Source organism: Mesocricetus auratus, unplaced genomic scaffold (genome assembly GCF_017639785.1).
Source record: "Mesocricetus auratus isolate SY011 unplaced genomic scaffold, BCM_Maur_2.0 Super-Scaffold_6730, whole genome shotgun sequence".
Taxonomy (NCBI): domain Eukaryota; kingdom Metazoa; phylum Chordata; class Mammalia; order Rodentia; family Cricetidae; genus Mesocricetus; species Mesocricetus auratus.
In genome coordinates, this window is record NW_024429184.1 from 65,631,526 (window position 1) to 65,647,510 (window position 15,985).

The following is a 15,985-nucleotide window of genomic DNA, read 5'->3' on the forward strand; positions in this document are numbered from 1 at the left end:
GTTCATTTTAGCCTTCTCTCTTGATTTACTTATAACTTCTTTCTCTAAACAGCAGGAAATCTGGCTGTTACTTCATTTTGATGTTGCTGTTTGTTCTCTAATTTCATGCATGTATACAGTGAATGCATATATCCACACTCCCATTCCTTCCCCCACTTAACACATTCCCCTCTCATTTCATGATGCCACTGCTTGGTTCTTCTCCTCTACTTCCTCCTTCTTAGAAAAAAGGTACTGACATCCACTGGAGCATGGGCAACCTCTCAGCAGCCACACCCTGAAGAAAATGTATTCTCTCTTTCCTCTCAGCCAATAGTTCCTCAGCTCAGTCCAGAGCTCTGGAGCCCCTCCTTCACCCATGTTAGAATGCTGGCTGGTTTGGTCTTAATTTGTGTTGCAGGAAACTGAAGCTGATGTGAGTTCATGAGGGCAATGGCCACATCATGTCTAAAAGATGCATTTCATAGCACTCTTCTCCATCCTCTGACTCTTGCACTCTTACTTCTTCCATTTCTTTGAGCCCTAGGAGGGAGAGGTTGGCATAGCTGTTCCTTTTGGGGCTGGGCATTCACCAGTCTCTTACTCTCAGCTCCTGGGTGAGTTCTGAGTCTATGTTAACCATTGCCCACTGCAAAAGGAAGCTTTCCGCTTAGAGCTGAGAGCAGCACTGCTTTTTTATGATTATTATTATTATCACACTGGTGGCACAGCTGCACTGAGTTGAAAGTTGATGTTCTCAGATCCCTCTGACACTAGAAAGCTGCATATGCTGAAGTATTGATCTCAGAGTTGTTTTCATTCTAATTGTGTGTCTAGTCATGCCTTTATTTGTGAAATAATAATTTTGAACTATTAATTATAAGGTTCTTTTTATTTTTTAGGCATTAGGATCACTTATTTTTATTTATATAAATTTATAAAATTCTGTATAATTTGAAATATTGCTGAAGATTATGAAATGTTATTATTTGATACTATAAAATATTTATACTTGTGGAAATTAGTCCTGTGATAATCCTTCATATCAGCTCATTAGACTGAAAGAGATGTGTGAGGAACAATAAAGTTCTAAACAATGAAACCCTAGGACCCTGCTTGATAATGTTTTTAGTATCTTGTTAAGTAAGCCAGTTTACGAGGTGGTATTACATACACAACAGTGACAGGTCTGCTAAAGTAAAATGCAAATTGATTGGCACAATTATTTTTATGCTTTCTAGATGACTAGGCAAAGTGATATAAGCCCTCATGACAACTTACAAATACAGTTTTAACACACTGTTTAAATTAAAAGGTTCTTGATATGATGATGTCAGAACATGTTGAGAAAGGGTATGTACTGAAAAGTTCCTACCCTTTGTTTCCCGTTTGATCATTTCCTAATCTCTACCCACTCCATATAGATGCTTCTTGTATATGGTTCTAGACTTTATTTCCAGGTACATAGTCAAAAGGGAAGGAGAGAAGGAGAGAAGAAGCAAGAGAGGGAAAGAGAATGAATGAATGTGAAAAAGTATGTGTCTATTGTACTTTGTTTTTATTTGTGGGATTTTTTTTTTTTTTTTTGGTTTTAAGAGACAGGGTTTCTCTGTATGGCCTCGAACTCACAGAGATCCGCCTGCCTCTGCCTCCCGAGTGCTGGGGTTAAAGGCGTGTGCCACCACCGCCCGGCTATTTGTGGGATTTTTATCTTGTTTTAGGTAAATATATTATTGGCAACAACCTAGTTACTCGGTGGCATTAAAATTGTGTTCATTTTATTTAGATAGTACATTTCTCAGCATCAGACATGAAATACAAGGTTTAGAGAGATGACTCAGTAGCTAAGAGTACTTGCTTCGGTTGCAGAGCACACCACAGTTGGGTTCCCAGCACTCAAATCAGATGGCTCATAGTCCAACACCCTCTTCTGGCCTCCATGAGCACTAGCCTAGCATACATGTGGCATTCTCTCATATGGACACACACACACACACACACACACAGAGTAAAAATTAACATCAAATCAAAGGGCTGTGTCACTGAAAACTTCATCTCTGTTCTTATGCACCAGTCTCCAGACTTCTATTGAGCAACATTGTTTCTTTTAGTATATTTTATGTTGGTTCTGATGAGATGTAATTCCCAAGCACAGAGAAAAAGGATGAAAAAAGATACTTTATATAAAAGATTTATAGTTAGGTGAATTTCAAGTTACTTATCTTACTAATACTGGAAATTATTTTGTTCTTTCCAGTTACAGGAAGCCAAACAAATGGAAAAAGAAAGGCACCGGCAGCATCATCATCTGTTACAGTCTCCAGTAAGCCATCATGAGCCTGAATCACCTCATCTTAGATATTTGCCTCCTCAGACTGTTGATCATCTATCCCAAGAACATGAAGGAGATCTTGATCCCCATACACATGATATGGATAAAAGTCTCCAAGATGACACAGAGCCTGAAAATGGATCTGATATTTCCAGTGCAGAAAATGAGCAGACAGAAGCTGATCAGGCAACTGCAGCTGAAAGTAATCTTGAGATGGGGCTGTGGGGTGCTCGAATGTGAAGGGCAGTAGGTGGGATGCGTTTTTGTGAATGACTTCATGATTATCAGATACTTTGTGATAGTTGTGATCTTTCCTATCAGTGGTAAAGCTAATTATTTCAACTTGCAAATACCTCTAAATGATACTGCACATTCATTAGCATCTCTCAAGCAATATGGTTTATTATAGACTTCTTTGGAAGTTACCTTCCTAAAAAGAATCATAAATATTTGTTTCAAAATTACATAGGTACTTTAATTTTTTTCCACATTAGTTGTATAGCTAAAGATCTACTTAGTAAGAGCTTTTAGATATGGTTGAAAATTTAACGTCGTCATTGGTTTAGGGAGTTCCTCCCTATAATCCCAGGGTTTAGGAGGCTGAGGCAGGAAGATCAAGACTTTGAGACTGACCTGGACTACACAGCAAGAACCTTTCAGAAAAAAAATTTTAAATATAAAAACAATTTTTGATTAACCAAGTGACATACAAAAAGTTCATTTAAAAGTATTTTTGTATCTTGTATAGTAAGTAGTCAGCAAGGTTGAGGTGTCCTTGTTCAGTGTTTTTCTTTGTTTTAGTATGTGTGTGAGTACAAGTGTGCTATAGGGCATGATGGAAGGCAGAAAACAATTCTGCGTGTCAGTCTTTTCCTTTTCAGATTACTTAAGGCGACTAGCCGTACCGCAGAGCTTCAAGGGGTCTGTCTCCACCTCCCTCCCTGACTGTAGGGGAGCTGAGATTACAGACAAGCAACATTGTGTGCAATCTAAGGATTTGAACTCAGGGCCTCATGCTTGTATAGCAAGTACTTGACCCACTGCACCCTAGTCCTAGTCCAACTTCCGTGTGTGAGAAGTTAAATTGTCATTAAGACTAATTTTTAATATAAAAATAAACACATGGAGTCAGCCTGGCAGGGAATTTGAGTTGTTCCCTTTGTTTCTCCCTTAACCTGATTTTAAAAAATGATAAAAATTGGGTTGCTGTGTGTTGTGAATAGATAGGGCTTAGTCAGACTTAATCTGGAATCTGCTTTTACTTTGCTTTGAGGAAAGACTGCAGCTGTTGATTTTTTAACCACACTTTCTGGAGCTCAGTAGTGGCTTGGTGTGTGTGTACATACCTATTGGGAGGCAAGAAGGCAACCCACCTAAAGCACTCTTTGGGTGCTATTTTTCAAATAGGGACTCTGACTGGCTTGGGGACTCACCAGCTAGGCCAGGCTGACTGACCAGCCACCCCAGGGATCTGCCTGTCTTTGCTTCCCCAGAACTGGCATTATAAGTATAAACCACCATACTCAGTTTACATGTATACAAGTAATTCAGATTACTCCAACTGCTCTTCCCTATAGACGTCCCTTTTCCATACCCATGTTTTTGTTTTATTTGTGACCCAGTGTGTTTAACCAGGGCTATCTGGGTGACTGAGTGTGTGACCGACCCTCCACTGGAGTCCAGCAGGCTCACTGGAGAGTACTCAGCTGATGGCAGTGACTCCCAAGTTAGTCCTTTCCCCATCCCGTTGGCTGGTTGTGTGTAGGGAAGTACAGTTGCTTTGAGTCCATGATTGGAATAGCTATATCATGGCTAGAAGAAAGATTCATTCTATAGCTCTTCTTTCTATGTTCTAGCTCTTACAGAAGTTTTGATCCTTACAGGAGGTGATATAAATGTCTTGTTTATGATTCAGCACTTAACCTCCATTTATTCTCAGCACCTAGTATAGTCATGTGTTCCTGCAAAGAGGGTCTTCTCTAGTTAAGGCAGGAGTAGCATTTACCTTTGACACCTGGCTAGTGGTTTATTTTGAGGCAATCTTACTGTGTAGCCCGGACTGACCTGGAATGTTCTGGCTTTGAACACATGGAGATCTTCCTGCCTCTCTGCCTTTGCCTCTGCCTCTGGGGTGCTGATACCCACCTTTTTTATGCATTCTGAATATGAAACTCAGGTCCTCATGCTTCCATGACAAGTGCTTTACTGACAGAGCTATCAACCCAGTCTTCCTTTTGAAACAGTATTTGGAAAGGCTACCTTAGGCACACCAACCATTCACATTAGGTATGCTACCAACCAGTGAAACTACATGCTTTGTCTAAACTGCTTTTGCCAAAATTGCTCCTACTTTTCACTGCATGTTTGAAGGAGTTGATTCAAAGGGCTGATGTCTGACACAGGTGGGCTTTTATTTGTTTATTCACTATCCAATCAGCAAAGATGAATATTCTGTGCTTTATGTTCTGAGTGCTAGAATTTGGGGTTAAGATGATAGTTATAACTATTGCTTGCCAGTGTGCTTGCTGCTTTCAGCCACCTAGCTGGAAGATGAGCATGAGCAGGTAGTGTATAATAGGTTTCCTAAAAGAGGCAGGCCTAGGTGGTTAGGCTGAGGAGAATTAGGAAATACCTTCATAGAGATGGCAACGATGCTTTAGTTGAGTTGTAGTGGCAAAATAGTTAGAAAAAATTTACTATAGGAATAACATAGGCTATGACAAAGGAACACGTGCTGTGTGTAAGGCACCACAGCAGATGTCTTACAGAATGCAGAATTATCAGTAAGGTAGTATTGTTTTAATCATGAAGGCATTGTTCTAGCAACTGTTAATAAATAAACCTTCAGTGTAGAGTACATATTCTAGAGTACAACTTTATTAATAGCTAACTTCTCTAGGCAGTTCTTGTATTATAAATATTAATCTCTTAATATATTTCTGTCTGTTTACATGAAAATTTTAATTTACTCTTTTGTAGATACTTTTAGATAGTGGCTTTGTATATCTACTCACATTGAAATTATAATTTTCTTTCTTTGCTTGTTTTATTTTCAAGACAGGGTTTCTCTGTGTAGCCCTGGGTGTCCTGGAATTCTGTCTGTAGACCAGGTTGGCTCACAGAGATCCACCTACCTCTGCCTCCCAAATGCTGGGATTAAAGGCATGCAAGCTACTTTAGCCAACTACAGCACAGAAATGAAAGCTTAGAAACGGTAGAAAAAATACCTACCACAGAAGAGGAATCTAAAGGCTATTTTTTTTCTGGTTTATGATACAAACATACTGATTGTACTTATTTAATAGGTTTCTCATTGTGACACTTGTTTTGTAGAATATGGCAGATAGGTTTTGAGAAAACAGTATTGTTAAGTCATAATCCTTTGTGTAATAAATAGTCTGCATGGGAACCAGTGGAGCATTACTGTAGCCAACAGATAAGTACCCTGCCATTTGTTGTAGGAAGGTGTTTGCTAGGTGCCTGGAGCATCCTTCAGTGCTAATTGAACCACCTTGAGATACTTTCAGCATTTCAAAGCCCCAGGTGTGATCCTGTTTTTGTCTGTAGTCATCTACACAAGTTTCAGATTCCATCAAGTTTTCTTTAGCTGCTCAGAAGTTCTGCAACCTGTTATCATTTTTATTAAATTGAAAAATAAAATTTTTAATCACATATTCTTTTATGTTGGAAATGTAGATTCTTTTGGGAAGAAACCATGAGCAGAACATAGTGATGTTCCAAATGGCTCAATCTCTGTCTCTTTAGGTATTTTTCTGTAGTAAAATGCAATGTTAATATTTATATCAAAGTAAGCTCCTTACTTTGATGTTGGATAAGGCTTAGTACAGACATATTTGTACCAAGTACACATTAAGGTGCACAAGACATTAAAAGTGCTCCATTCAGCATACTGTTAAAAGTTTGGTTCTTTATAGGAATAATGTACGAACTCTCATTAAGTTGAATAGTAGATTAGTAGTTTATCAAATAGAACCTTGGAAAAATGGATTTGAATTTGAAAAATGCTTGAGTATTGCCTTGATTATGAATTCTGAAAACCTAACATGACATTGTTCCAAATTTTTACATTCATTTGAATTTTTTCCAAAAAATGTTTTTCATTATACATATTTGGTAAAGGTTTCTTAGAAAGTTAAAATAATGTTGTCTTGAATTTTTCTCTTTCAAAGCCTTATCTAAAAACGATATATTGTATGATGGAGACTGTGAGGAAAAGCCACATGATATTGTCCAGAGCATTGTAGAAGAAATGGTGAACATCATTGTTGGAGGTAGTGTATTCACTTGAAATAGTTTATTATTTTTTAAAGGGTTTCATCTGACCATGGAAAACCTTTCATGAGAAACCAAATGGGTGAAATTACCAATTTTGTTTTTTGGTTTTTTTTTTTTTTTTTTTGGTTTTTCGAGACAAGGTTTCTCTGTATTGTTTTGGAGGCTGTCCTGGAACTTGCTATGTAGACCAGGCTGGCCTCCAACTCACAGAGATCTGCAGAGATCTGCCTGCCTCTACCTCCCGAGTGCTGGGATTAAAGGCGTGCACCATCACCAACACCCGGTGAAATTACCAATTTTAAAATTAGTTTTTGTATGTATGTGTATGTCTGCCAAATGCTGTATGTCCCCTCCCCCATCCATACAGAATGCCCTCTAATGTCGATAGTGGATGCCTCCAGTCACCAGATAGCATCAAACCCTGTATCTACCCTTCTTTTCTTTTTTTTTTCTTTTTTTCTTTTTTTTTTTTAGTTTTTCGAGACAGGGTTTCTCTGTGGCTTTGGAGGCTGTCCTGGAACTCGCTTGGTAGTCCAGGCTGGTCTCAAACTCACAGAGATCCGCCTGCCTCTGCCTCCCGAGTGCTGGGATTAAAGGCATGCGTCACCAACGCCCGGCCTACCCTTCTTTTCTGTGCACATCTGCACAGGTGTTTTGCCCTGCCCATGCTCTGTGGTCAGAACATCAGTGTTGTAAGTGTATCAGCAAACTGGCAAAAACATCTTTCTCCACAGTTTAAGAATATTCATGTTGCTATAATAATCTCAGCATAAGATGTTTTCTAGTCTAGACATTTTACATTTTTACTTAAAGTACTCTGCTACTTCTTAGCTTTTCCTTAGCACATTTGGACTTCACTTACTCCTTGGGGTCAATGCTGACTAAAAGAAGGCTTATTTCAGAGCAGTGGATCTGATAACTGGGGCAGCAGTGAATGGCTAAATGGCATATACACTGTGGATACCGAACAAAGACATTTTATCCCATGTGGGTTTGCAAACAATTTCATATTGCTAATTAACACACAGTGTAAAATTTATGGATTGCATATTTCTGCAGTTTTCCAGTTAATATTTTTAGATTTCATTTGTAATTAGGTAATTAGGTGAAAGATGGTTCCACAGATAAAAATAAACTACTACATTTAAACATTTTTGACATAGAAGAGGACTTTATCTCTAGCTTCAGTTGGAATCAGTCATAAAAAAAAAACCCTACCACACTGAAAGTTGATTGGTTCCATTTCTGGGTTTTGTTGTTCTAGGTAGCAAAGGAACAAGGGTGTATTTTCCCATTACGCCAAAAAATGCCAAGCTTTATTAAAATACTTGTTTTGATTTTCATTGATTTGTACCTTTTGTTTTTGTGCTGAGATGGTGTTTTTTTTTTTTTTTAAAGCCAGGCTAGCTTTAAATTCATGATCTTCCTGCTTCAGCCTTTGAAATGTTGGCATTATAGCTGTGCGTCCAGTCTCCTGAATGTTGAGGTGATAGGTATTCACTGCCACATTTGAGTGAAAAGTCGCAGTTTTGCTTTTGTTTTCTTCATAAATAGCTAGAGTTGACATAGGATCAGTGTTTTACCAAGAAATTACACTATAAAATACCCTATATGTCAAGTTTGTTAGGTGTTTCACTCTTATCTTTCGTAACTAGTATTATTATAATACAGGTCAGATATGAGGTAAATCCATTGAAACTTCAATTCATGATGACATGCCCAGAGTAAGCATAGGACCTGTTATAGAATCTGGGAAATAGTATTAGATGCATAGGATAGATTTGCATTTACCCTGATTTATACTGACTTCCCATTATGCACTCTCAGAATATATTAAAGCTCCAGGGAGCAGCCTTCATGTGATCTCCTTCTGTCTTTTGCATTCATCATTTTGTCTAGCATGTTCTTACACTGGGTGCACAGTTGTATGTCTGTAAGGGACTACAGACATTGACTCCATAGATTGTGAAATGTCTATAGATAAGAAAGGATTTCATTCCATTATCAATGAACAGTTAAAATTCAGTGAAAAATTAATAACCTCTACTTAAAATGAGCTAGTAGGACTTCATATATTAGGTAACACAGGGATGACATGTATCATGCAGGTATGGAAGAATGGCACTTAATGCACTGGAAGAGATGATTAAAGAGTGGTGATAATGGTGTAATAGATGTAATGTCATAAAATAGGAAAAAAAATCACAGTTTAACAGGATTTTAAATTCCAGGGTTAGGATTTTGGATTTCATTCTAGGACAAAATGAGTCCAAATTGGAGTTTTTAGAACTGAGAATTTTGATAAGATCTCTACTTTAAGAAACCAAGTCTGGGGGCTGGAGAGATAGCTCAGTGGTTAAAAGCACTGGCTGCTGTTTCAGAAGACCTGGGTTCAATTCCCAGCACCTACATGGCAGCTCACAACTGTCTTGTAACTCCAGTTCCAGGGGATCTGATACCTTCATACCAATGCATATAAAATCAATTATTTTTTTTTAAAGAAAGACAAGAAACCACATCTGAAAAAAGGAAGGCTGTAACAAACTAGTATCACAGGAGTCTGGTCTAATTATAGTAAGAGTGGAAATGAGAGAAAGCAGGAATGGTAAGTAAGGTAACAGACTTTGTAATCAATTAAGTAGTTAAAACAAAATCATATATGTCACAGGTTCTAGGGTTACTTCAGTATACCGGATTCACTTAGAAGATTCAGAAAGACTCAATATAAGAGTTGTCATTGATAAGTTTTATTACACCCTAAAGGTACAGATAATGCCATTAAAGGACAAGATAATGCCAAGCCATGGTGGTGCACGCCTTTAATCCCAACACTGGGGAGGCAGAGGCAGGTGGATCTCTGTGAGTTCGAGGCCAGCCTGGTCTACAGAAAAACACTGTCTCAAAAAAAAAAAAAAAAAAGAAAAGAAATTGTAGATGAGCTATATGATGGAAGTTAAATCTAGAGGAAACCAGGTGTCTATTTTCAGGAGTCCTCATTCAATGAAGCCATCAGGATATTCTTAGTTCTTCCAGTATCAAATTGTGGAACGTTAACAAAGTATTTAACATGTATTTGAGTTTTCAGGACCAGGGTTTTTTTGTTTGTTTGGTTTTGGTTTTTTGAGACAGGGTTTCTCTGTGACTTTGGAGGCTGTCCTAGAACTCACTCTGTAGATCACACTGGACTTGAGCTCACAGAGATCCTCCTGCCTCTGCTTCCCCAGTGCTGGGATTAAAAGCATGTGTCACCACCGCCCAGCCAAGACCAGGTTTTAACATCATACTTTTTATCTAGCATGCACTAAAATTCCAGGCTCCCTAAAGAAAACTTGGTTCACCATAGTGTAAACTGTAAACCCCACTTTGATCAGCTCTGGATGGAAACACTCCTAAAATGTAATATACCAAAAAAGAACAGTTTAAAGTATGCGTTTCTAAGCTTAGTCATAGACCTATTGCTCTTTCTCATCAGTAGCCTCCCAGATTTAAAGCTTGATACGTAGATGTTGAGTGGTATTCTCTTGGCAGAATTAAGTGGTAATAGAGAAATTACTTGGGGAGAAGCACTAATGCTTTCATTTGACATACTGAATTTGACCTTCAGGTTATCTGTATAGTCAAGTGTAGACACAGTAGAAATTAGTACTTTGTCATAAACAGAAAGCTTGTGCTACTGGTGCATTGTGTTAGTAAACTTTGGTAGGTATTTGGGAAAGTAACTTAAAGGGAGAAAAGGTTCCTTTTGGTTCACACTTTGATAGATTTGAGTTCAGGGTCCCTCAGTTCTATTGCTCCTGGACTGCAGTGAGGCAGACACTCCTGGCATATAGGAAACAAACAGGAGGAATGAAGGATGCATCTCCCAGTAACTGCTTCCTCCAACCAGTCCTCAGTGACAAATGCACCTCCAAAAATAGTACCACAAGTTCAGGACCTTGCCTCAACACATGAGCCTGTGAGGGACGTCTCATATTCAGATATAACATTCTGCTCATGCCCCCAAAGGTCCATGGGTATTTATGATGTAGAATACATTTAGTCTAATTCTGTGAGTCCCCAACATAGTAACAGTTTTGTTTGTGTCTTCACCAAAGCAAATCCTTAACCATGAGTCCCTTAAAATTGGAACAGCAAGCTATATAACTTCCCCATCCCAAAGGGAAGATGGAGACCAAGAAAAGCTGCAGCCCATCAGGACAGACAGTAAATCTTGTGGCCACACATTAGGCATCCAGTTCTAGCCACTGCCCTACGTGGCTTTGCCCATACTCATTTTTCTGGCCAAACTGCAAGTTTTCAAACCCGTATGTCTTTTTCTCTCGGTTCTCACTGCAGCCTGACCAAAGGCAGCCAGTTATTCCTATGCTGCAACTTGAGTTTGTTCCACCGTCCTGTAAATTTTACATCCTACAAAGTTGCAGGACACAGACAAAATGTAGGCAAGTGTTTTTGTATCTTTGGTTTTTTGGTGGTTGTTTTTGTTTTGTTTTGTTTTTTTCTACAATGCAGCATGACTGGCTTCTAGGCCAATTCTTGATATTTTCTTCATGCTATACAAATTCAGTCTTCACTTGTTACTCTTTTTTTTTTTTATCAGAATTCTGGTTTTTTAATTCCACCCCCAACCAGAATTAGGGTGTATAGCCTGCTTGCAACACTCTAGACCAGTAGTTCTCAACCTGTGGGTACTGACCCTGTTGAGGGACAAATGACCCTTTTATAGGGGCCACCTAAGACTTAGCAAACACAGATATTATTATTCGTAGCAGTAGCAAAATTACAGTTATGAAGTAGGAACAGAATAATTTTATGGTTGGGGGGTCACAACATGAGGTACTGTATTAAAGGGTTACAGCATTAGGAAGGTTGAGAACCATTGCTCCAGACCTTAGATAGAAAACAGTTTGTGAAAGCAGAACACTCCTAAATAATTGCACCTGTAGCTCTGAATGCAAAACAACAGCTGTCACTTCATTTTTTGTCTTAGACTGTTTGTCACAATAACAAATATCTGAAAGAAGTAATTTAACAGGAAGAAAGAATTATTTTGGCTCACTGTTTGGGGTTTCCAGATATGTTTACTTTTCTCTGTTGCTTCTTTCTGGGCCATGGTGAGACAGAACATGGTGGTGGGACAGAAGAGCTCACCTTGTAAGGGACAGAGAACAAGACATGGGCATGGCAAGACATACCACAAAGTAAAGGAGCATCACAAGCCAGAGGCTAAGCCCTGAACACATAACTTTGGTAGATCTGAGTCACACCACATGTTAGTCTATTTAAACTGGTAGTTGAAGGTTATCCAGTAGGAAAATGTAGGGACTTAAAAAAAAAAACAAAAAGACACTGTAGTGTTAAAAGTTTAAAACCTTATAGAAAAAAGAAAAGTATTCTGTGCCCATATATTCTTTTAAAATAGTGCATTATAGGTAGGGGTTGGCAAATTATAAGCTATGTGCCAATATTAGTGTTTGGAGAGTGCTGGGGATAGAATTAGGTCCTGGAGTGTTGTAGGCCAGTATACATCTCCAGCCCTACCTGTTTTTATAAATAAAGTATTACTGTAACACAGCCATGTTGCTTTTGTATTGCCTCTCGTAGTTACAAGAGATTGACTTACAAACCCTAAGATGTGTACTGTCTGATGTTTTACCAGAAAACATTATCAGTACCTAACAGAGGTGTAGACTAGGAAGTAAAAGTTCTTTCATTGTTCTGTAAAGTTTTACTTAGAAAAATCTGAAACCTAGAGACAATTTCAGAGAACAGGGTTATGCTTTATCTGGTTCACTAACTAATACTTGTGCTGCTGCCTTTGCTTTATGTTTCTACACCTTCTTCATACATACACAGGTCTTTGTTGAACCATTACAAAATTGGAAAATGTGTACATTATGACATTTCACCACTAGAGAATGCCCATGTTTATTTTCTCAAATAAAGGACATTAGTCTATTTAACCTCAATTTTATTTTTACACCTAGGAAAATTGCCACCTTTTTTAGAATAATAGAGTTAAGAATTATACACTTATCCCAAAATTTGCATCTGATATTCTTTTCTTCCTTTTTTTAAGTCCAAGACCTAATTTTAGTACACTCTTCATATACTATACTGACATGTATTTGATCTCTTTAGTTATAGTCCTTTGGCTGTTACTAAAAAGAATTGAGTATTTGTTTGAGAAGAAATAGATAACTGAAGTTCAGCAAAACTTCTCACTGTGTAGCACTCATTAGAGCCCAGTCTAGTGAGTTAGTGTAAATTTAAAAGTAGGCCTCTGCTTATGTACATCTACAGTACGCTTCTGTCATTAAGTATGTTTATGCCAGTGCAACTTATAGACCATGTTGTGAAGCATGCCAAGTAGTGTCTGCACCTTAGTAAATGTGCTACCTTTAATAACAGTGTCAATATGTATTTCACTTTGCTTTTCTGGCCACTGTTTCATTTTAGATACTTTTTGTTTTTAAGTACACTCTGGTTTAGGCAGCTATGCTTGAGTGTCTTTTCTTATCATTTAGATATGGGAGAAGGGACTGCTCTAAGTGCACGTACAGATGGCAACATTGGAACTATAGAGGATGGTAGTGACAGTGAAAACATTCAAGCAAATGGAATCCCCGGAACACCAATTTCTGTTGCATATACACCATCGTTACCTGATGACAGATTGTCTGTCTCTTCCAATGATACTCAGGTATATATGGGGGAGGTGGAGAGAAAAAAAATGGATGGTCTGCTGGTATCTTGAGCAAATCTTCCCAGTGATGCTTTTGGTGGATTTCTGCTTGTGAAAATAAAAGGCTGGGCTTTGAGTGGATTTCTTTCTTTCTCATTGCTCTAACTTAGAGCAGTTTGTTCTTTTAAGATGTATTGATAGCTACATTCCAACTATGTTCACAACCCCTCACCCCTACTGAAGTTACATTTAAGAGGGACATTCTTTTCACATATTCATGGGGAAATTAGAGGATCATTGGACAAGGAAAAACTTAGGAATGTAGGGCCTTTTTTTTTTAATCTGACAAAGAGGTCAGCATGGGTGGGAGTGACAGGTCATCCTCATACTTCTCTGTTTTATGTGTTTCTGGTCTTTGTGTGTGAAAACAAGGGATTCTAGAGGTTTTCTTGGTTGGGGTGACCTTCACCGGTAAATGATTTTGAAGATTACTCCACTGTCTTATGTCTCCTAGAGTCAATTAAAAAGTAAGAGCCAGTTACATTTTAGGAGTATGCTTGATGTCAAAGAAGGAATTTTGGGTTTTTATCTGTTTGCTCTTTGATACAGTGCTTGCCTGTGCAGCCCTGGCTGTCTTGGAACTTTCTCTGTAGACCAGATTGACCTCAAACTCACAGAGATCCGCCTGCTTCTGCCTCCCAAGTGCTGGGATTAAAAGCGTGTACCACTGCCACCCAGCCAAAGAAGAGATATTTTAAAGAAAATATTTTTGAAAGTATTAATTTAGTGTTGAGTATGAGAATAGCGTATTACAGATCAGTATGACAGATTCCATTTCAGGTTCTTCTTGTACCAGGTGGGGAGAGTCCCACAGCAGAGTCAACTGATTAATGTGCTAGAAGGTTAAAATGACTTACACTGAGCTACGTCTTAATTTCATGGTATATTAACTTGTTTAGGAATCTGGAAATTCTTCAGGACCTTCACCTGGTGCTAAGTTTTCCCACATTTTACAAAAGGATGCCTTTCTAGTATTCAGGTCATTGTGCAAGCTGTCAATGAAACCACTGTCAGATGGACCACCAGATCCAAAGTAAGTCATTCACCATTGTGCTTAAGTTGTTAAGCTTAAAATGCACTGTTAATATAGTGCTTGGGTTTTAATTTGTTCTTAATGTCCTGTGGAATCTTAAAATTTTTCTGGAGCGGATATTTTACTGTAAAAAATACATATCAAAAATAATAGGTTCTGAAACTGTTAAAATATATATCTTACATTATTTGAGAAAAGATGGGCAGCAATAAAGAATAGTGAATACATGGTACACAGTAGGTGTCAATATATGTTACTGAGTGAATAAGCCAAAGATTTCTTATTTCCACATTCTGAAGAACTTTAGAACTATTAAGGTCTGATGAATTACCTTAAGATGATTTCTGTCTTCACTTGTGCTAAATACTTTGAGAAAGTTAGCTATCCCCATCAAATATAGTATGTTTTTTGTTGGGTTTGCTTGTTTGTTTGTTTGTTTGTATGACTCAAGCTGGAGCCATCTAGGAAGAGGGAGTCTCAGTTGAGGAATTGCCTCCTTTAGGCTGGCCTGTGGGCAAGACTCTGGGACATTTTCTTAATTGATGGTAGATATGGGAAGGCCCAGACTGCTGTGAGTGGTTCCAACTCTGGGTCCTGGGTTCTGTAATAAAGTAGGCTGAGCAAGCCATGAGGAAGAGACCAGTAACAACACTCCTCCATGGCCTCTGCATCAGCCCTGCATCTAGGTTGCTCCCTGAGTTTGTGCTCTGGATTGATTCCCTTGATGATGGACTGAGACATGGAAATGTAAGCCAAATAAACTCTTTCCTCCCCAAGTTGCTTTTTTGTTTTTGTTTTTTTTCAGGGGGGGGGGTTCGAGACAGGGTTTCTCTGTGGAGGTTGTCCAGGAACTAGCTCTTGTAGACCAGGCTAGTCTCGAACTCACAGAGATCCGCTTGCCTCTGCCTCCTGAGTGCTAGGATTAAAGGCATGCGCCACCACTGCCCAACTCCAAGTTGCTTTTGATTAGTATTTTATCACAGCAATTGAAAGCAAGCATCACTACCTAGAAAAATGACGTATTTTGTGGGTCATAATGTTCACTGTATTTATATGATTTCAGTGAAACGTACTTCTGCTTGGAGTTAACAGGATGGCTATTTTTTTTAATTATAATTGTAACTGAATATATTGCACTTGACAGTTTTAGAAGACTTTCTAGGAAAAAGGATATTTGGAGAAGGAATAACTTGAAGAAAAAGATGCTTCAATTAAAAAAATCTTTGGAGTGTTTTGAGTTTCTAATACAGCTAGATCTAGAGAGTTGCTAAAAACTTGAGAGCTAGGGAAATTGCTGAGTAAAACCCTTGCTGCACGACTCTGTTCGGATCCTAGAACCCATGTAAATACTCAGAAGTTTTCAGGTCGGCTAGCCTGCAGTAAAGAGTCCCTGCCACAGACAAGGTGGAAGAAGAGCACCAGCATCTGAGCTGCCCTCTGGCCTTTCTTCACAGACATAGTTTGTCCACATACATACATGAATGTGTGGGCACACACACTGCTCATATATATACACACTCAGATACGTAGAAAAAGCCTTTAAAACTTTGTGAGGTTCTGCAAAACACATTCTGTTCTATAGTTTTATTTTGTCACATTGTTT

General features: G+C 38.4%; 1 protein-coding gene across 2 annotated transcripts in view; it reads left to right on the top strand.

Moving 5' to 3' along the window:
* The window catches only part of Arfgef1 (ADP ribosylation factor guanine nucleotide exchange factor 1), a 102,548-nt gene that overhangs the window by 21,048 nt on the left and 65,515 nt on the right, over nt 1-15,985 (top strand). Inside the window, exons 6-9 of one of the 2 annotated variants that reach the window (XM_005066752.4) lie at nt 2,237-2,513; nt 6,502-6,603; nt 13,132-13,307; nt 14,249-14,382. In XM_005066752.4, the coding sequence (XP_005066809.1) occupies nt 2,237-2,513; nt 6,502-6,603; nt 13,132-13,307; nt 14,249-14,382 (689 nt within the window). The remainder of the gene's footprint in view (nt 1-2,236; nt 2,514-6,501; nt 6,604-13,131; nt 13,308-14,248; nt 14,383-15,985) is intronic. The other variant, XM_013110958.3, reaches the window with a different exon arrangement.